Source organism: Plectropomus leopardus, chromosome 2 (genome assembly GCF_008729295.1).
Source record: "Plectropomus leopardus isolate mb chromosome 2, YSFRI_Pleo_2.0, whole genome shotgun sequence".
Classification (NCBI taxonomy): Eukaryota; Metazoa; Chordata; class Actinopteri; order Perciformes; family Serranidae; genus Plectropomus; species Plectropomus leopardus.
This window is the reverse complement of record NC_056464.1, coordinates 27,901,078-27,922,747: the sequence shown is the minus strand read 5'-3', so window position 1 is coordinate 27,922,747 and position 21,670 is coordinate 27,901,078. Positions and strand designations below refer to the sequence as shown.

Below are 21,670 nucleotides of genomic sequence, written 5' to 3'. Positions count from 1 at the left end.
TTCTGCACAAGCTCCTAGTTGCTGCGCCGGCCTCCCTTTGTGGTTAGAGATGGGGACTGTTCGTTATGTATAAGGGGGAGGGAGTACTGCAAAATGGGTCAAGCATTTTTTTTTAATTAAGCACTCAGGAGGGACTTGAGTCTTTGATTTTATATTAGGTGAAGACATTCAACTTTAGAAAGTAGCATTTTGTATTTATGTTAGGTCTAAACAAAAAGTTACACCCCAATGAAAATACATATATATGGTGTATGCTTCAACTGATGTAAATTTTTTTTTAGGTGGGACTTTTTTTAGGTGACCTAAAACTAATTACTTAAGGCAGAGTTTGCTCAGAACCATTTGATTATATGTATGTGACATAGCGATATTCTACCCCAAAGTTATTATAAAAGGGAGCATATCACCACCATACATGACATAGTCGGACATACTTCCATATATCGATTCTTCCCTGGTGCATGTACACTGGGACAAGGCCAGTAGTCCAGCTAAATGGCCTAATCAAGCATAGCTTGACTTATGTAAATGTACTGAATGTGTCTGCTGATCCAGAGGTCTGTTTGGACATAATTCTGGGTAATAAAACTACACTGAGTAGACTTCAGAGCACGAGGATGAGACAAACCGACACTTCACAGGCCTGAGGGGATAAAGCCACACTGGTGGACATATACTGTAAGTTTACAGTCTGTCTGCTCTGTTGTTGGAAGGCGGCCAAATATCTCGTCTGCTGTCCACATACTGTAGTCTGTGTTATTAATAGAGCTTTAAACTTCCCCTTATAACATGACACAGCTGGTCTTTCCAAAACAATAAAGGAACACAATGACATTTCAAATGTTTAACTGCTTCTCATTTTACCACTACACTCGTCATAGTTTCACTGACGCTATAGATAATCACATGTAGGCTGCATGTATTATCTTTAGTCACAATTTGGAAACACCATCCTCTTCATATAATAGCAACCAAATTAAACGCTTGATACTGTAATACTTTCTCATGCCTTTGTCCTGAGATTTAAGGCCAAACTCTAAATGCTCCACTCTGCTTAACAGAACATACTTTTTTCTTTTTAAATGAGACCATGAGGCCTCTGCATAATTACATTATGCATGATACAGATTCTTCAAGTTCCCCTTACAGCTGACATGAAGAGCCCCAAACTTCAGGCTGCTTCCTCTTGTTGACAGGAAGCCTGGCGAACTATGCTGCTCTTCCTGAAATATCTAAATGTAGCTTCCAGGAATGAAATTAAAATTACTTTCATCATAGAGACAGCTTTTTTTTTTTTTTTAAGCAATTTTCTAATCCTAAAACTGTTAAAAAAAAAAAAAAAAGACCTGATATGAACACAGAAACAGTTGATTTTTAACTCACAATAAATTACGTGTCTGTTGTGCAAATTCAGAAAAACTAAAAAAATTACATAAGGTAAGATGTGAAAACAACCTCACTTTGATCTGTTTTGACTATATTGAAATATATGGAGAAAAAAAATCACCTAAGTTCATTTCATAATTCTGTTTGCAACACTACATAGATTTATATTGATTTCCATCTAGCCCAAAGAACTTAAAGTCAAAAATGACCTTTCAGCAGTAGATGTGGGGCAACGTTCAATAACACATACACTTCAACTTTACAGAATTACATGATCAAAAGGTCAGAAGGATCTGGCTTCATCACAAAGTGTTATTTCCAATAAGTCACAGCACCGTCTGAGAATCTCTTAAAAGACCTGAAACAAAAGTCAACCAAGCCTCACAGTTATAGTCTGGACCCACAATCAAACAGCTTATCAAAGGGTGATACAAATCATACAAATCAGTATTCTACTCTTTTTCCACCCAAATTTGTGCGTCAATATGGGTTTTTTAAACACAGGGAAAAGCCACTGAAAATAGGCTATATACTTCATTGCTAGTAGACTAGAGCCGTGTATACGGAGTGAAGAATGCCTTTCTGTTTTTTTTTAGGTTAGGTTAGCAAGCATTAGAAAGCAGCATGTAATCCAGTGACCAGTTCTTTATTATATCTCATACTTATTCAGTCCCTCTTTTACACTTGGTGCAGACTAATGCCCCTTTCCCACGTGCACACTGGCTTTTAAAACACAGGTAAACCCAGACTGCTTTCCCATTGCCGGTACAGAGCAGAGGTATATACACGGCTGTTAATACATCCACAGTCTGCAGCAGACAGGTATGTATCTAAGTGTTGTTTTGATGCGTCTTTCCGACATCACAGACAGGCCAGAGGGTAGGTAAACAATAGAAAGCAGCATGGAGGTCTGTGAAAATTTAATAGCGATTACTTCATATATCTCTTAATTATTCATTCTGTCTTTCAGTCTCAGTGGAGACTAATTTGGACTGATGCTTTAGCACGGTTTGGGCAAAGATGGGTGGTATTGTGGCACTGTATCTCGCTGCTTGAGCAGCTGAAATTAGCACATTAACCCAAGTTTTTGACCTGGGCATGAATGCCTATTGTACACATTCTCATTGCATTAAAAAGCCAGATGTTAGCGAGTGTCATCAAGTTTTATGGCAGGGGGAATAAAGCTTAATTTGGATCAATGTTTGAGTGCTGCTTGGGTGGAGATGAACATTATTTTGTGGTGGTGCCTCATTGCATCTCACTGGTAAAGGGGCTAAAATTAGCTTGTTTAACCAGGTGATGTATTTCCATCAGTGCCGATGGAAGTCAACTGGAGCCAGAGCTGAGAAATATCCGTGACTACTGCAGTGTCATTTCACACAGGCGTAAATGCCAATTGTAGCCTTTTCCACTATATACAAAAGGCAGATGTTAGCAGGTCTTAGTGTTGTTTTTTTTGTGCAGTGGGAAGGGGAGTTTATTTGGTAGTTAAACTGTTTAGATTAAGATTCAGAAAACAAGGGTACTGTTAATATTAATGGTGCTAGAATTTAGTATATAAGATTTGTATTCTGGATCCTCCAGAATTAAGAGACTTCCCTAAGGCAGTTTAACAGCAGAGAGCCTGATACACAATAAAATCTCTTATGATAACAACTGGACCCAAGAACAGGCGCCTCCGTCTGCAGATATACATGCATGGGAATGTAGTGCAGCAAGAGGAAGTGAACCGATAAGGAGGTACAATGAATCCAAATCTGATTGTGATTCCCTTTAGGGAACACAATCTTGCTGGTCATTTTACACAGGTCACTGCACGTAGAGAGTAATCATTATGTGAATGTTAAATCTTGCACTTTAAGACAATGGAACGTTTTTGGAGACAGGAAGCTGGGATCAGTTGGCAAGCCTCAGTAGTCCTCCTCCCTGCAGTCTGCCAATAGAAACAGCACTGCTGAGGCACACTCCTGCCTTTAGCTTCATTATCTGGACAGATTCCCAACAGTGGAAACGTTTTTACAACCCGTTGTGGCGAGAGGCCTGTTTCTTCAAAGGTAACTCTTTTCCTTTGGAAGGCTTCAAAGTGAGCTTTTTAGGGGAGGCAGATGGAGGATCTGTGTGGTCTTTTTAGATTATATTTTCATCTTGATCTCCTGTAGGCTTCCCTTAGATTTAATTTCGTAGACATTCTGGTAAATTTCTCTAAGATCTCATATCCTAGATTAGTCCTTGATGGAGCCTCAAAGTCAAGCAGCATTTCACTTCTTAACATGTGGTAATGCTGCTGCTGACTATTGTATATATTCTGGAGTGCAGTACAAGCAGGAATGCACCAAAGTTATTTTAGATAATAGTGGATCGTCAGTATTTTAAAGCATATAGGAATAGTGACTTTTTTGCTGAGTGGAAAGTAATAGGAGATTCAGAATATTATTTAAAAATTAGCTGGCACTTTATCTTCTTTAATATGTAAACTCATATATGTTATCGCTGATTGCTTTTTGAGATATATAGCATTGCATTGAGCTTAAAACTAAATCTAGGAAGTATCTTTCATGTTTCAAACAACCACTGCGTTTACAGGAAACATAAAGGGAAAATCAATTTCCTCTTCACCCATACAGCATCAATACCCGTTCCTTTACGTCACAGCTACAGCACAGAGCAATGCGCAGTGACACTGCCAATGACATCACAACATCAATGGATCATGGCTGTAAATGGTCTCCAAGGTCACCAAAGTGCAACTGAAAAAAGTAGAATAGTAGTATATCTGAGTGTGTGTGTGTGTGTTCAACAAGGAGTAACAGAAAGCAAAGAGACTTTACAAGTTAGTCTGATGCATTACCATTGTGGATAAGCATTAAGTGATGCAAAATGCAGCTATTTTTTATGCAATAATCCAACCTACAATTAAGCATTAGCAATGCGTGGATTGGTATGCATTTTATGACTCATAAAGTTACTTTTCTGTATAAGAGTGCAGTATCATTTTAACTGAGCACACTGATTTTCTTGGATAAAAATCCATAGACCTGGCTTCCAGATAGGAAAATAGACACTTTGTGTTTTTATCTAAAGGGAACTTTACAGATTTTACACATCAAAGTCTGTTTATGGACTTTAGGGAAAGGGAATACTGCTGCATAAAACAGTTATATAAAGCCATCTGTGGCTCCACAGGGAGCTGTGTGAAGTCTGATAAATTGCCTAAAGTGATGGCACTCCAATCAGCATTGGTGGGGGCTTAAGAAGTTAGAAAATGAAAGAAATATATATCTGGAGGTGTGACGCTACAAAGAAATGAGCTTATCAGACCTCTCTGCTCCGCATCTCTGCTTGAAGCTAGCAGCTCAAGGCCACATTAGTAGCTACTCACATGATAAACCTGAATGTATGCACCAGGTTTTGACAAAGAAAAAGAATATGTGGAATAAAAAAGACAACGTCTTTGGTTCTGCTGCTTTGAATTTGATCTGTTTTTTTCATACTGTCCGTCACTGACAATGTTACAGGTGTGCAATTCTAAATTAATAAACCACAACGTCCCCAGAAGTACATTGCACAGCACACTGACTAGCAATAGATGAAACAAAACTGTTTGACTTGAAGTAATCTCAGTCGACCGAGGGGTGTGCGACTGATGAGTCAAATCTCCAACTTTCAGGAGGCTGCCCTAATGTGTATCCTGTTTTGAGGTGCTTTTACCATATTTAGAAATGCTGTGTCTACGGGGACATTTGTTTATGTTGTACAAAGGGGCAACAGGACTGTCATGTAAAGTGTGCCCTTTGTCTGATTGGGAGTGTCATCTGCTACCTGGTCACTATTGATCACCACTCTCTTTAGACTGCATGAAGAAACAGATGGCTGAGACCTCCAACTGCTCCCTCCAGCAGACTGCAATTATTTGCCTAACACCCTGGGGAACTGACAGGGTACCAGCATCACCACCATCCAAAAACATAGAAATGCATTAAAACAATACAACAAACAAAATAAAGCAAAAGTTGACATTAAAGATACTTTTAATGATTGTAAACTGTATGTTTTGAAGCATGTGTTCTCATACACTTATGCAGGGTGGGGGAGGAGCGGCTGCAGCTCAGCAGCACGCAGACACTTCTCAGGAGAGTGCAGAGTTTGACACGCAGACTAAAAGCAGGCCGTTCCTTTTGAAAGGCTTCCATTGACGTGTAAAACAGCAAACAGAATCTCAATGTGATTGTCTTTCAAATGAGAAGATAAGAGCACTCCGCCTGACTGAAAATGACCCAAGGCAGGAGAACTGAGTCAATAAAATGCTCCTCTACAAATGGGCCACTGACATGCTGGAGCCTGCAGAGACACGCGAACAGCAAATGTGTAATAGTCAAAGTTGCAGTTATAAAGCAATTAGTTATCACCCAAAAGCTCCAAAGGGATGCATCTGATGGTCCTAACACGAGACCACAGATTGTGGCTGCTAGCGCCTCTTACTTCATTACTGTTATCTTTACCAAAAAGTGGGTTGGCCATCTCTTTCAAAGAGAGGAAACCAGCATTTGTTTTAGTTCGCTTGAAAAACTGCCGTCTTATTTGACACCCCTTATTGTCTGGAGAGTTGGAACACATAACACAATTTCACAGGACTTAAGTAACTTAAGTAACACTGATTTGGGAAAGAGTGCTTTTAGATTATCTGCACCAAACAAATGGGATGAATTGCAATGTAAGCTGAAGCTTGGTACTCTCGTTCAAATGAGTCAGTTTAAAAACCTAGTTAAAATTCGGACTGACTTTAACTGTGATTGTTTTTAACTTGTTTTAAATGACTCATTGTTGTATTATTTTGCTTGATTATAATTTATGACTAAAAAAAGATTTTATATTATTTTATTTACTGATATTGTGTATTTTAATTGTTTGTTTTATTTTTTTATGTGTACTCAGGTCTCCCTTTAAAGTGAGATCTCAATCTCAATGGGACTAACCTAATTAAATAAAGGTTTGTATATACCAACTTTGTATGACATGCAAGCTTATGATTAAGCAGTTGCAGTTTTCGTGACGTGCTTATTTTAACATGGAATGATGCACTGATAAACTAGTCTAGTCAGTGGAAGTCTTGTATTATTTCCCTTCTGTGGGCAGCTATTGGATTAATTCCTGTACAAAATGGCAAAGAATATTGATTTCTTGTATAATCAGCCCCTGCAGGATGTTGCAATGTTGCAATTACAACCAGTACCATGGCAATTTTCTCCAACTGCTGAAACCTTTCAGCAATTTGTTAGTAACATTTATTAGTTTAAATGTATACACATACCGTAATTTGCACCAATCACAGCAGTCCTTTTTCCTTTCCTTTTTCACCTTTCCTTTTTTGTGGTTGTGAAGATGCAGACATGTGCAACACCAATGTCTCATATTTACCAATAAAAAATGGGGACACACTGTTCTGCACTGTGTGCAACATTGTGTTGGAACAAAAATGAAAGTCATTGATTTTATATAGACTTTACAATGACAGAACATACTTGGAGAATGTCTGAAATGAGTTGACAACAGACAAGACAAATCACTAGAAAAGCTGCAGTGAAATTGGACATTTTAGGCCACAACAGTCCCTTCAAAAAGCCAGCAAAATCCCAGAGGGCCTGTACAGTATACACGTCTAAGTAAGCATGACTGCTATGATTACTATAACGCACACTGTTTACTGTTGGCATGTAGTGTTGGTTTGAGATACAGCTTTATAAACAGTGATCAGGGTGCCCTCTGTTACTAAAACCCAGCTTGTAGTATTGATTAAATGCTTTAATAATCAAAGGTCACGCTCTCTAGTTACGTGGTGTAATGCAGTATGGAATGATGTAATTCTTGTATTGGTCATTGGAGCAAGTTATTGATATCTGTGGGTCAATATGATGTCCAGCTCATGTCAGCAATAAATAAACTCTAGGGTTATCTGATATCGGACACAAACAAATAAGACACATGAGACTTAGATACTGGTCAAAAGGCAGTGAAAACGGTGAAAATTAAAGCTGCATCTACCCAGTGACAACAGAGGAAGTACTGCTACCTTTAAGACGTGATCCCAGGATCCCAAACTAATGTTCTCATGCACAAATAAAGCAACACCACACAAATTCCCACATGGGAACTGAGAGACAAATTTACAGCCCAATATCTACAAAAGTCTTGAAATGGGGAGAAATTGTGAAGGGCTAGTGGAGAAAGTATTGATTGCTACACAATGATTCATTCATTGTCTCCATGAAAAAGATGACAGGAGAAAAAACTTTTTTGTCATCCATCTGCCTTATGGTTGGGTGCCAAACTTAGTACTTCTTAAAAGTATGGACAGAATTACATCGGTACTACTGAGTACTGATTAAAGTTTAATCAATTAGCAGAAGAATGTTGGGTTGAGACAGGAGGCAAAAGCACCTCAAAAGCCTCAAAGTTGAGTTTTCGTGAGTACAAAAATGAAGATTTTTAGCCATGGCAGCAGCCTTGCTATAGGCAGTGTTGGTCAGTCTACTGCCTCAGCCCAGACTGAAATATTTATATATTTATTGCACCATTTTGAGCCAGGTGATGTGTCAGATTAGGAATGAGATATCAAGGCGCTATGTTAGATTGGTATATCATTAGGTGGTATATGATGGTACAATCATGAATGGTATAATTCATGGTGCCCAGGGGATAAATACTTGCCACCAGATCAAATATGTTATACTTGGTAAAAATGTTTGTGTTGGTTTTTGACATATAATATAGGTTCTGATATTGTTAAGGTTTACATAACTTTATACTTTGAATAGTGTATAGTTGTAGACTATGCTAAGTTTATGTTTATAGGTACATTGTTTATTGTATTACTTCTGTTCGAATACAGGTAAAGGTTAAGTGCAATAGCGCCATTAGGCAGTGTATTGAGCATGCCTGTGGAGACTGTGATGACATTGTGCTTGAGCCAGGTGACATGTGAGATTAGGAACAGGACATCAAGTCGGTAGTGGACCAGACACAATCTGATTTTGGAGGGACTTTGCCTGCAGTACTTTTTGTATTCTAAAATGGACCTCATTAAAGTACTTGGATTTTACAAAATCAAACTTTGGTATGTTGAAAGGGCCACCGTAATACTACTGACTTGGGTGATCCCTGACTTTTCTTCTAAAGCCACCAGGAGCAGGTTGACATTTATGGCTTTTTTTAGCAGATTATCTCAACAACTATTGGATGGGTTGCCATGACATTTGGTACAGTCATTCATGTCCTCCTCATTATAAATTGTAATACTTTGGCAATCCTTACTGTCTGGAGGCCTGCACACTTTGCAGATGCAGAAGTCCAGGGCAGTGCTGCTTTCAGCTGGAACATAATTTAGCCAGTTTTGATTTCAACTGCCGGTCTAATGATGACTGAGCCTTCACTGCCTGAGTCACTCAGCTTTGTCAAACATACTGTTGCCAAATGTGCAAGTTCCTGTCTCAATCATTACAAAGGAAATTGAGGCAAAACCATAAATTTGCTCGTTAAGCATCAAATTTGTATAAAATCCATGACAAATACCCATTAAGAGCTATTAATAACTCTCCAACACAAGTCTGTGGATGTACATAAACTGTTCTAATTCATTTATGAGCACATTCATGTGGCTTTTAAGAGCAGTAAAAAGCTATTTTATTTATATTTCCATTACATAACCTGAACATGTGTATGTTGTTAGTCAGTGCCTTATGTGCAATGCATACATATGGCAGAATGACAAACAGCCTACAGACAGACTGTCCTGCAGTCCCTCACAGAGCAGGGGACACAATCTATGGGCCTGATGCACCACCTGTAACATTATTATTGCATACGATGACTCAGGCTGGAAGGTTTTATGTAAATGTATGAGCTAACGGTTCTTGTGTGTGCTGAGAAGAAGGAGGGAAAAAAGGAAGAGAGACATGACAGCATGCCTTTAGAATTCAGACTTAATGTGTAAATTTTTAAACCCCTGACATCAGGAACAGCCTACAAACTTAAATGTAATGTCACTAATTAGAAACCTGCAGCCAATCTCCCGCTAGCATTGGCGCTTTAATGAGAGATAATGTAGCAGGAGGACAGAGACCTCTAATAACTTCCACATGGTGCGTCCACTGAGTCCAACAGGCCTGAAGTGAATAAATTGTGAGAAACATGGCACAAAGTGGGACCTACAATAGTGAGAGAAAAAGATAAATGGAAAGCCATATTATCAGTCTTTAGTTAGACCCAAAGTTTTTGCTGAAGAAAACTGGATCTTCTACTCTTCAAACTGGAACAAAAACAGATAAATAAGCTCATTCCAGCTATATTTGAGTCTCATGTGAAAATCAAATTAAAGACATAATAATTTTCATCTGCTTTCAGGTTTATTTAACATTCCACTGAATCTACCAGACGAGACACGTGCTCAACACCGCAGACGAACAAAATGAACTTATTATCACAGCTCACAGCTGAGGTATCAAAACTAACCCAAAAACAATATTTAAAGCGCTTTTCTAATGCTATTTAAACATTTATTAGCTTTTCCTGCATGAAAAATAGACAAACCCACGGTAGAAGTGATGAGCTCTCATATCAAACCTTGAATTTCCGTGATTGAAATCAGCTTCAGATATTTGTGAAGGTTATAAAAATAATTTCTGTGGTACATTTTAGGTGAAGGCATCCCTTCGGTGTGGACCGGATGACTGAGTGTTTATCAAGCCCTGCACACTTTAGTTAATGATGCATAGAACAAAGCAGTTTACAGCGATAACAGCAGCAGACTCACCACTCATGTACCCCTTGTAGAGCCTCATGCACACCACTTGAAAATGTCTATTATCATGCTGTTCAATCAGCCTCTTGATATGCCACACCTTTTAGGTGGATGGATTATCTGAAGCCCCTTTTCCATCGGACAAAAAAATCCCCTAACCCCCACTAAAATTTGGCTTTTGTATTTTATGGGAAAGGTTACAATCAGCATTCACTCCAGGGACAAATGACTGCAGCAGTCAAGGGGATTAAATGGCTCCCCATGCCAATGCAATGCAATGATGTGCCACCACAAAATACCGTCCATCTCCAGCCAGTTTATCACGGGCCTCCATGCTGCTTTCTCCTATTTACTAACTTGTTTCCAGCCAATCTGTGAAATAACACTTAATAATAATAAATAATAACAATAATAATAATAATAATAATAATATAATAATAATAATAATTAATAATAATAATAATAATAATAATAGGAATAATAATAAAATAATAATAATAATAATAATAATAATAATAATAATAATAATAATAATAATAATAATAGGAATAATAATAATAATAATAATAATAATAATAATAATAATAATAATAATAATAATAATATAATCTTTAAACTAAAAAAAATGTGAGCAAAAAAGAAGTGCTGCATTTCCATTTTCGTCCATTGTACTTAACTTTACTATTAATCTACTTATGATTTACTTTCATAAATTGTGATAGATACTTTATTCAAGTTAAAAACAATTTTGAACAGGCTCCTCCAGGAAGGTGAGAGTTCAGGGTTGACTACAGATTGCCTCTGAAGCAGGGTGAGATTTACTGCCTGGCTCAAGGACCTTTCAGATTGGTGAAACTGTGGCTGCAGTGTTAACAGAGAATTCAGTCCTTATTTAGCTCACTGAATGGTGGGCAGTCTGCCTAAAAAGCCATCCTGTTATTGTGTTTCTCATATTAGTCTCTTGCTTGTGGCTTTAATATGAATGAGATGAGATAAGGAGATATGCTTGAGCATGATTTAAAAAAGCCTCGAACTACGCCTCTGGCCTTTAAATTTGGCTAAATGGGAAACCTGCATGCTGAGTTTATGAGCTGTACTTATGCTGCTAAATAAATGATCCGTGTTAGTGCACTTTTATTTAAATGATCTCTAGATGATGTCTTTCTGTGTCTGATGCTATAAAATAAACAACACGCATACAGACATTGTTTTTGATGATTCTGAAGGGAAGCTAATGATCTATGGGGAACTAAAGAACAGGAGCAACGGAACAATGCAGCGTAAAACAACAGATGACTTAAAAACATAAGGCAAACCCCACAATAACACCAACAACAAAAAACCCCGAGGACAACAGAAGGCACAAGCCGTCTATGTTGATCACAGATTACTCATTATCCCATGAGCACTATTCAAGTCTGCATCTTAAGTTACAAACTGCACAATACAGCTCCATGCCGGAGCTCCCAGAGGAGTACTGAGGGCCTTGGATCATGTTCACCCTGTTTCTTTACTGGCACAGTCCGAGGAGGCCAACACAGATTTAACCACATGTGAGGTAAATCTCCCCCTTTGTTGTTCTCTTTTTCTCTTTAGTCCCTGTTATTTGTGTGACAGATGTGCGACCTTCAATTATGTAAGTGCTCAAATCACAAAAAGTGTAGCTGCAGGTTTAGCCCTCTACATGTAAAACGACATACAAGCACCCCAGTAAAAGTGCAAACATCCTTGTCTCTTTCTGACTTCAAACAAGATATCAAGTGGGCTTTTTTTGCTGAACAAGCTGTGAATGAAAACTTTTTAGAAAGAGAGGCCAGAACAGATGAACGTTAAACCCCAGCCTCCTCCTGGTGCTCTGCAGACCATACAGCAAGATCACGTAGTGCTCACTGGGAAATCTGGTTTCAATACACTGCTTCCTGTGAAGGCAGGAAATAGCCATCATATCTGCAGGCAATTAACAAAGAACCTGTGTGAGCATCGACCTTGGAGTGGCTTCCTTGAGATCAGGAGCCTCGCCACAAACACTGCTAATTCAATTAGAAACTGAAAGGACAAAAATGGGGAAGAGGGGCACCAAGGGAGCGTGAAAGGGCACCATGTTAAGACTGGAGTGTGGAGGATGCGTGCACAGACATGGAAGAGGGAGTTTTTACATGGCACACAACCAGCAGGCAGCCTAGCAAACAAGTAAAGACAGCAAACACTGGTACAGAGAGTTGGGCAAGCTGCTGGAGGGGTTGAGGATGGAGCAATATAACATCCAGCTGAAACACGTCCTCCTCTGTCCTGGCCTCGGATGTGTTTCACTTCACATGTTTTACTGAGACTGCAGCTCAGTTACAGCTGCAGGAGCACAACACTCATTTATCTTTGTTGCTCTTGAAATATCCTTTAGTGTCTTGTGAGGTTTTGTTTTCTGCAATAACAAGGCATGCACTGTCTGCACTATCTATATGCAGCTCCTTTCAACTATGTAATTTATTATACAGCTAGCATCAAAGTGCATTTCAAACAGTATTCATTTCTGTTTTTTTGGCCTCTTGCAGGCAGGAAAACAAGCTACTCTGAACTTACTACAGTGTATATCTGACCACCCAATGACTGTGAATTCAGTATTAACTCTGATTTAGTGTCCACAGCCTCTTTAGGGAAATATCTGGCTCCTTGCAGTAGCTGCTGAATGCTCCCCCATTTTCACCAGTTAGTCACTAACTTTGCACAAAGAACTGAAGACACTAATACCACATTGCTGCAGCATGGTAGGGCACGACTCTACTTTACTACACTCTTTTCTGGTTTCCAGAAAAGAGGAAACCTTGGTCGAGGTTCAAAGTGAGCTGAGTTGACGCAGGAAAATTTATTTAAAACACTGAAGACCACTGGTCAGGGAGAAACTTATGCGATATGGAGCATCCTCCACAAACTTAAAAAAAATTAAATTAAATTAGCAAAGCTATTAAAAGCAATCACACTTTGTAACTAACCCACATTTTTAAAAAAAAATGGCAGCCTGCAAAACCACGCCTGCTTACACTGAGGGATATTATCCATGGTCGAAAATTAAATAGAGAAAACAACCTGGTGCCAAAAATGAGTCGACCCCTGTTGAATCAAACTGAACCATACAATGAATATACAGCCCAAAACAATACATAAAGCTGAGGAATCACTGAACAGTGTGATAATTCTCAGTGTAGCCAGGTCGCCCTCCCAGGATGTCAAAAACTGTTGCTTGGCAGTGGCCCTTGGCACCAAATTCAAATTCACAATGCACCTTTTGGTGTTTTAATGAGATGCACTAGGCTTTCAACCGACTCCAATGTGAACACATCTGTGTCATTATTTGACATTCAGAGCCATAGACAACAAAGGTCAATTTTGGGCGGGTGACAGGGGAGGTGGATGGGTCCAAAAAAGCACAGGAGACTGATGTTAGTTTGAGCTTTTTTATCAAGTCAGTCGTTAGTCACAGGAATTGACTAACGTCAACCACAATCTTTACCTTTCCCTAACCAAGTAGTTTTGTTGCCCAAACCTAACAGAATGATGCATTGTATCTTAATGCAGAACGCCTGCATTAAGATACAATGCACTGGTGCTGAGGCAGAGGCCTTTGCATCAATTTCAAGCACAGTATGACAAGTATGAGATCACGTTACTATGAGGGTTTCTCATCACAGGTGACCCCTTTCAGATTATAGATTACATTCTTAGTTGCCCCGCTATTTATAGCTTGTAAAAATATTGATTATTGCAGCTTTAATTGCATGGAAATGTACACTTTGTATCTCATTGGTTGATAGTTTCTAATTCTGGCGAGAAATTAATTGTCATTAGAAGGAAATCTGTCCTGCAATTATTTTATATGAGTTTGACAGATTCATGTGTTAGAGTTTCAATTAATTTTCTCAACACAATAAGAAATTAAGATGCTGGCAGTAGAACAGGATATATAACTTATACGCTGCAGCTTTAAAACTGTGGCAACAACTCCTACGCTAAATAACGCCAAGCTTTTTATGGACAGATGTCGAATGCAGATTTTGTGCGGAGATATCTATCTCTGTGAGTTTACCAGATTTGCTCCTCCTTTAATGGCCTGTGCCTTGGCTCCTCAACCGAAAAACATAAACACAAGGAGGAAAATGATACTAAAGAATCGCAGTGTTGAGCAGACAAGGACAGCCTCCCGTTTGTTTACATTTTTCTGCCTCCATCACAGCAGCGGGGGGAAACCAGGGAGAACTTCCTATTTTGGGAAACAGCTGCTTTAAAGCAACAATTTCTGGAAAAAGGTTAGCATGGTGGTAGAGTGAGCACCAATCCATTTTAGTTAAAGAGTCTGTGAGTAGAACAGTTATGTGTGGACAGAGTGGTACACAGCCACATCTAAAACACCTTTTCCAAAAGCCTTCAATCATAACAACCATCCGACAAACACAGTTTTTCCTCTTTAGAGTTATAATAAAGCAGGTTACATTACGATGACTGCCAAACATCTGGCAATGCTGTCATGTGGTGGTGAAAATACACTGGGTGGGCCGCCAGTACTACCAGTGAGATGTGAGTGTTGTTACTTGATATTAATGAACTGAGACTGATCTCATGAGGGGAGGCGTCTCAGTCATGGCAAAAGTAAGCTGAGCTCTTGATGCTGCATGTCTGATCAGTGATATTTCACAGCTGCACGCCTGGGGGTGCTTCAAAGGCGGCCTAATAAAACTCTCTAATCTCAGACAGATTACAGAGATAGAGAATATTAATAGGTGTGCTGCTTTTGTTTCTGCTTTAATTACTGAGGGCTAATTTCTGCTATTCTGAATAAGCTATATTTACATCCTGCACTATTATTTACACATTTTAGTGGAGGACAGAAAAGTTTGGAGGGCTCAAAATATGGATCAAAAATCACAAGCAGGGCTTCTTTGTAGTTCATTATAACATTATGTTATCCTGTTATATTATGAGCCAATAAGTACGCCAAGATTCAGGTGCAAGGGACCTTTGGATAACTGGAAAAGATGAGCATGTTGTGTCAAAATATGACACACATCATCCAGGAAGATAGATTATTTATTTCATTTTATGGCAGTACTGAGAAATTATACATCAATTGACATTTGTTTGTTTCTTTAACATAAACACATAACAGAGACATCTTTGATAAGGATCCTGTAACTCGGGTTATTGAAGAATTGTGATTGGATATCCTGTCACATGCCATAGGTATGACTTTAATTGTATGCCCCAAACTATGTATTTTTGGTATTTTCCTTTAAATTGTAAACTAAGCAAGGCAAATAAAAAATATGACAATCTACTGTTTACTTTACGCAAAACACACCATAGCCAAATCCTAGAAATCTCCTACCAGACCGGGGAGAGAGAGAAGCCTGCAGAAGTCTATTCGTCTTAATGCAGTGATGACAACATGATTGTAAATACTTTTATTTGCTGTTTCTCTCTTTTATTCTTTGAGTTTTTTTTTCTTCTGGACCATCAATAATTGTGTAGGTCACATTTTCATTCCCTGATTATTTTAGAACAAAAAAAAACCAACAAAAAAAAACACTCAATGTGATGTCCTGTGTTAGTAGTTTTATTAAGAGGATACCTTGCTATGAATGTCTGAATGTTCTGTATTGTACCATACTTGTTTTCTGTTTTTGTATCTGCAGTAATATGTGCAGTATAAAAAATCTAATAAAAATACAGAAAATTACATCATTTTACTGTAATTCATCCTTTTGAACCAGGATAACACTTATGATACTATGATATCCAATATATCCACAAAATCTGGCTTCATATTGCAATACAGATATAATATCAATATACTGCCCAGTCCTAATATCAACTGATAATATTGGCCAAGCCTTAATAGGTAGGGCTCTAGTTTGGAACTGATAATCAAGATATTTACTGTAATACACAATACATTTTGAGTGATCAAAGAACTGATACCATTTCATGATTAACTTTTGCAATGTGTTTTCAGAATTTTAGTGAGGTTATCTATGTGGATCTTACAAAATGGACAAAATGGATAGTTCTGGTCCTTGATTATGATGGGCTTAGTCGTGTTTGAAGTTATTGTAAAGTACTAGTATTACTGAGCCAATTGACTGTTGATTCGAAATGTCAGATTTTGTTGTGAATTTTGATTTACTTACTGATTGGACTAAGTATGGGTAAGTGGTTGAAAGAGATGGACAAGATAGAGGAGGATGATAAAAACACAGGGGACATGCTGTGACTAAAAAGATGGAAACTGAGGAGCTGGAAACACCAATAAATGAAGCTGAGACCATTAAGTGGACAATTATTTTCAGATCTGGTGTGCCGAGAATGATCTGGCTGTTGAATTTAAAACAATCACCAAAATGGAGCTAAATGGCAGGCTGTCAATCAGTTTTATGCCAGTTTAAAAAACAAGTATGGTGAATCCTAAGGTGTCTGAAGTTATGTTGGCTTTATATGCCTGACTTAACCGGTACATCAGTGATCCACCTATCAGCTTATACTGGTGTCTATTGAAAGATCCTGAGTTTTTTCATCAGCGACAATGTTTTTAGTGGAGGTAGACTTCCAGAAAACAATGTCCTTTAGCTGTTTGTAAAAATTCCTGTAAACCACAGCCTCTCGTGGCCTACTGCTTATATACACTACATAGAAAAGGGGAGAATATGTTTGACAAAAGGAGCTGAACTGATTTCACAGACAAAATTAACTTATCATAAGAACCAAAGGCTGAAATGTTTTCTTTGGCAGACATTAGAGCATCTCCCACTCAGACGGCCGAAGGTTTGGCAGCCAACCAGCTTTCTCTCTCTCTCTCCCTCTGTGTGAGCAAGTGTGTAACAGCACATGTGTGTTCCTCATGCACTAGTGCCAGATTTGTCCCAAACCCTCAAAACACTGACCCCCAACCCTAGCTGAGCCTTTTTTGTCCTCTGGTGTCTGTCTCTGCTCCGGCTCCTCTGCTGAATAGAGCTGAGCTTAAAAGCTGATGCTGCAACACTGTAAGCCCCACTGAAAAAGCCTGCTGGAAAATCTAATGTGTGCCATTCCCTCTGACCGAATGATTCAACACTTGAATATATAACCTCTGGCTGCGATGATGTCAGGTACTCTGTCTGTGTGACTGAGTGTATCCCTGCTGCTTGGGCAACGTTGTGTTTCGGCCAGCAAATTTTGGAGGTATGTGCAAACATTTTCGCTGACCAAGTTTACAGACAAAAACTGTGAGAACGTCAGGGTCTTTGTGAGTAAAGAAGAGGGCACGTCTGGAACTTCAAACTGCACAGAAAGTCACAGCTGCTGCTGTCATCACAACAGCCTTTATTGCAGCTGCAGCATTTTTTGCCTGTAACCAAAGCTGAAACCAGACCTACACTGTCTCAGAGCTCCCTGCTATTGCACCCTCATGTCCCAGAGGACACTGTTACCCCACTCGCTGACCCCAGTGACCTCTGTCTGTCAGAGGTTCAATGCTCCGAGGGAGAAAGCTGGCAAGGGCAGCTCCAATATCTGACTCCCTCCAGAGGTGAGATATTGGGGGATAATCAGCCAGGCCTTTAAGGGGGAAGCAAAATTATTTGACTGGATGTCCTCTTAGACTTGACCAAAAATGTGACCCTGAAAATGCTTGGCTTTTTGAACCTGGCTAGTAGCCATTTTGTGTTTGTATTTTAAAGCTACAGTATAAAGAATGATGACCTCACAAACCTGGTATAACCTCAAATGCTGTAGTGGATTTGATCCTAAAAAGACTCTGTCTTGAGAGAATAAGTGCCTGTCCTTTTGCTTTGAATTACAGTTTCCTTAAATTCACTTAATTTGTGCAAACACAGAAGCAGACGTGTGTGTTTATGCCTTACCTGCACTGAAATACCCTGAGGATTATACTGAGCTAGCTAAATACTTGGCTCATATGCAAGAGATTGCCAGTCAGCAGCGGTCCTTTACTCTGAGAGCACTCATTCATGACATAATGCTCTCCAGCCACAGAGGAAGGATATAAATCTACAAAGGGCCAAACAGATTTATCCCCACAGCAGACAGGCTTAAATTATAAATGTATACAGCAGGAGTCTGTCAGGTTGTATAAAGTGCCTTACTCAGGCCCTGTAGGTGACTGACTGCTTTGTAAATCTTGTCCATCAACCCACCACAATCACTAACTGTGAGTGTGTAGAGCTGTTACTCACCTCGAAGCGCTGGGGCTGGTTTGGCAGGGACAACACAAAGTGCGGGGCAGCCAGGTACATGTAAGTCGTGCGGTAAGAGCTGATCTTCTGGTGACCCTGCACCAGTTTATACAGCTCCAGGCACATCAGGCCCGCCACTGCGGCTGTGGTGGTAGCTATGGCCGGGATGATCTTTCCAGCAATGAGCTTACTCTGTGAGGGAGACACAGGAAAGTTAAAATTTGTGAAAAAATAGAATTGCGCTGTGAAGATATGAACATATTCTACTGTGTAACAAAATTGCAGTGGTGAAAAAAAAGTATGTGTAATGAAGCGCATTTACAAATGTTCTGAACTTTGTAAGAAATGTTCCACAAATTCAAAGTGTTAAATGTTGAGCAAAAGCAAAGTTATTCCTAAACAAGATCCAACATGTGGAAATCTCTGTCTTATTACACCAGGGTAACCCTCTATTGTCTCCCCTCACTCAGCAACAGCCACCCTCCCCACCCCCCATCCGTCTATGCTCTGTGTGCGCGTGTGCGTGTGTGTGTGCAGCAGGGGCTGGTACAAGGCCTGGCTCAGGTGTCACCTCCCAGGCGACAGGTAAAGTGCTGTGATTAGTTCTGCTTTGAGAACAATAGGTGAGGAGGCTGTTTCTGTGGCTTTAGGGCAGGTGTGTGCAGCAATGACTAAAAACATGACCCCAAGGGAGGGGGAGCACTCTGCTGTTTTTCAGGGGGGAGGTTTCTATTCTATTCTGCCTCTCACTTCAGCTTCATCCCTCTGATTTACCTCTTGATTTGACTTGACTTGACTCTATATGTATTTAACCCTTCACAGATTTGATAAGATAATGCATATAAGTGAAAATGTTGACCTGGTGCCAGTTGGCTGCAGGGATGTCATAGTTCTCCGCCCTCAGGTTGGAAGCAGCAACAATGTAGTCCATGTGGAAGTTGCTGTCATCGTCCTGTGCCAGGTGGGATGTTAAACAAACAGTATATCAGTCATTCAAAGAACACACTCCAAAGCTTGAGACAAAAGAACAAAATATATCAAAAGTGACATCCTCAGTGATGTGATGCTCAGTTTGGCTGCTTGGAGCTTTGAAGGCTTTGTTGTTGTGTCACTTTGATCACCCTAACAGATGACTTGGTCACCCTGTCAGAATGCGGTGGAAATCAGATTTCTGTTGTGATCAAAATGGCCAGTGAGGTCATACTTCTGTTGCTGCGGCTCTACAAAGGCTAAGAAGGCGACTGTCACTCAGGGATGGCTTCAGGGGCTGTGAGGAAGCTCCAAACTGGCAACCTGATGCATCTGAAACCCTCCTACACACATTCCATCTATCCACAGCATGACCTGGGCACGCAGGGATAAAAATGAAGAGCAGGGGGAGCACAGTGGGGATCTCATTCTTATTCCAGATGACACTCGATATGTACCTGACTTACCTCATACACCTTCATTACTGCTTCTCCTGAGTCACTGAGTGCTTTACCAGAACCTCATTTAGGCTGCCGGAGAGTCATTTTGTATAGCCTCTCTAAATTCCTCCAACACTCACCTCTGCAGCTACAGCAACTGGCCTTCTTATAGCTCTTTGTTAAACCTGAAGTAAAGGTGCTGTCACTATGACACATGTTAGCCACTGCTATTCGTAACCACTTCTGTATCAGAGGATTTGACGAGGTTGAATTATTCGAACTCCACATTCCCAACCTCCATGAAAATACAGAGAAAGCTTGTATAGAGGTGATGATTATCCTGCCAGTTGCAAGCAGTATGTCTCTGTCTTGAGTTACTGAATGCACTGTATTTCATCCAAAGTGCGCTAGTGCAGCTCTCACATGGGCCTACATAGAAATAAATCTGTTCCACGTGAGCTGGCTGAGTGAAGTATTCTGTTTCTCTAGGACGTAAACTTCTAAATATATATCTTAGCCTCAAGGTGTTACAACAGCTAACACAGAACACAAGCAAGCTCTGTTTCATGAATGTTTTGAGGAAAAGCACAGATTCGGGTCACTGAGGAACCAAAGATGACGGAGAAAAAAAGACGTTTTCTGAAAGCAGCCATAGATTTGAGTGGAGCTCCCTGCTAATGCTCAGCCGCCAGTCTGTCTGTGGCATCTGCAGAGCGTGCAGCAGAGGTGTCACAGCACTCCTACCCTACCTTCTCAAAGTCGGTGGGGTACATCTGCATGGCTGAGCTTTTCAGAGACAGTGAAGCCAGCTCTTCTTTCAGCTCCTCAAGTCGAGCTTTTTCTGGTGCAAAGACACAGAGAGAGTAAAGCAAATAAACCTTGCAAGAAATTGACATAACAACATAGAATATCAGTGAGTTAAAAAAAAACCCACCGGTATCATCACTGTCCTTTTTTTTATCCTCTTTCATCTCCTCATCATTGACGTGAATCTTCACGGAGGACGTGGGAGTGAAAGATGGAGCATGGACTCCCTCTAAGATTTCTCTGATAACAGCGACGTCTCTTGTTCCGTTAATGCCATAGATCTGCCCGTACAGATTAGCTGCTGCCACCACATAGTCCATATGAGTAGTCTAACAGACAGAGTGAAAATATTAAGTCTTAATTATATTGTAACCATTGTCACATTTTAACAAAAAACCCAAACACGTATCATGTCACTGGGCATTGGTTTTGTATGTATCTTTCATAGCAAATACACAGATTTAGGAAAATCTTAAACAATACTCAACATATGAAATAAAATTTGTTATTTAAATCAGATTCAACAGTGAGACCTCATAATAGGGCTGCCTGCAGCAGTAAACTGTTGAAGGGACATTGTAAAAAGGATATTAAGGTATTTCAAAGTAGCGCATTAAGGCCAAATTACTTCCTCGAACAGAGCAGGTAGCTGTAACAATAGGACCCTCAATTGCTTTCTTTCTCTCCACCCACCCACTCACACACACACACACACACACACACACACACACACACACACACACACACTTCATTGTATTTTGCAGCAGTCACTGCTGTTGACCACACAGCAGCAATTTACATTTTGCAGTTATTTTGCTTCTTAACAGTGAAGTATATCACTGTTTTTAATTGACTGAAAAGTTAAATAGCAGACAGTGCTAATGCTGCACTCTGTCTCTCACAGTTCATGAATAAAACCAGCTAATAATTTTAAAATTGAAAAAAAGAATCATACAGTATCGCACAGTATTACACTCTTCACTTAAAGTTTTTAGATAAGTAAAAAAAACTGGCACAGACTATAATATTTGCTGTCAAAGTTGAGAGCATAGAAAAGATAA

General features: G+C 39.6%; 1 protein-coding gene across 1 annotated transcript in view; it reads right to left on the bottom strand.

The window, feature by feature from the left end:
- The window catches only part of uba7 (ubiquitin-like modifier activating enzyme 7), a 44,932-nt gene that overhangs the window by 8,808 nt on the left and 14,454 nt on the right, over positions 1-21,670 (bottom strand). Inside the window, exons 18-21 of the mRNA XM_042507249.1 lie at positions 20,737-20,938; positions 20,552-20,643; positions 19,253-19,345; positions 18,394-18,585 (exon numbers count right to left, since the gene is read on the bottom strand). Coding sequence (XP_042363183.1) covers positions 18,394-18,585; positions 19,253-19,345; positions 20,552-20,643; positions 20,737-20,938 — 579 coding nt within the window. The remainder of the gene's footprint in view (positions 1-18,393; positions 18,586-19,252; positions 19,346-20,551; positions 20,644-20,736; positions 20,939-21,670) is intronic.